The 1,120-nt window shown below is 54.3% G+C and overlaps 1 protein-coding gene across 1 annotated transcript in view; it reads left to right on the plus strand.

Annotated features, from left to right (window-relative positions):
* Rasgrf2 (Ras protein specific guanine nucleotide releasing factor 2) overlaps nucleotides 1–1,120 on the plus strand; it is a 181,240-nt gene that overhangs the window by 148,323 nt on the left and 31,797 nt on the right. Inside the window, exon 18 of the mRNA XM_004640933.2 lies at nucleotides 803–909. Coding sequence (XP_004640990.1) covers nucleotides 803–909 — 107 coding nt within the window. The remainder of the gene's footprint in view (nucleotides 1–802; nucleotides 910–1,120) is intronic.

A 1,120-nucleotide genomic window follows, 5' to 3' on the forward strand; every position in this document is an offset into this window, starting at 1 on the left:
CGTGCACCCGTGTTACCAGCTGGCACTCGAGCTACTGCATTCAGGAGCTTCAGTGCTTATCAACATTAATGCACAGTCCCAGGACAGCTTGTTAGCTCGTGAGGCCGACAATGCAGCGAGCACCAGAGAGGGGAGGTGATTTGCAGGGTTGGGGCAAGCACCTCGACTCAAAGCAGTCTGGCTTTTTAAAATAGTTGCCTTATTTTAAATGACAAGTAATAATTACATAAAATGTATATTTACAGGCCACGGTGTGGTCCATTGGGATATATGTAGTCATTGTGAAACGATTGTATAAAACAAATTACTAAACCTATGTATTTATGATTTTTGTGCTGAAAACATGTCAAGTCTGCCACTTAGCACTTGGTGCTGTCCTGCTCCCCCTGGACAGACCCCCCAGCGCCGGGGTCCTCCGCATGCCTGGATGTGAGCTTCTCCACCTGCTGACGCTCGGCTTCCGTCGTGGCCCGGCCGGGTCTAAGGCTGGGTCTAAGGCCGGGTCTAAGGCCGGGTCTAAGGCTGCGCTTCCTGCAGCGCTTCCCTGAGCCTTCCTCTAGGCTCTGCGCCTGAGCCAGAAGGGGGAGGGAGGCGCCCTCAGGGCGGCTGGAGCAGGGCTGTAGGACAAGCGTGTGCTGTCGCTCCTGCAGTGCCCTGCGCTCCCTGCTGAGGGCACAGCCGGGGAGCGGGGCTGCTCCTGGCCTCAGCGCCCTCCGCACCTTCCACAGCCCATAGGCCCCAGGTCAGTGGCTTTCCTCTGGGCGCTGGCCCTGCCCACACCTGCACTTCTTTTCCTCCTCAGGATTCAACAACATGGAGAGAATGTGCGACAAAGAGTTCATCATACGCAGGACAGCCACCAATCGGGTCCTGAATGTCCTCCGCCACTGGGTCTCCAAGCATGCGCAGGTAATTGGGGCTGGCGGTGGTGGCAGCGCCTTTCGAGGACTTGGTGTTGAAAGTGGTTTTTTAAGTCACTGCATATGCAAAGCCTCACTTTTTTTTTTTTTTTTTATTTACTGCAGCGTCTACAGGGTCTACAGGGTCTTACTACACAGATCAGACTTGTAGTGATTCTCTTGTTTTCAGCTTCCCAAGCTCGGGGATTATGAGCGCACGC

The sequence above is a fragment of the Octodon degus genome, unplaced genomic scaffold, assembly GCF_000260255.1.
Source record: "Octodon degus isolate 3935 unplaced genomic scaffold, OctDeg1.0 scaffold00129, whole genome shotgun sequence".
NCBI classification, from domain to species: domain Eukaryota; kingdom Metazoa; phylum Chordata; class Mammalia; order Rodentia; family Octodontidae; genus Octodon; species Octodon degus.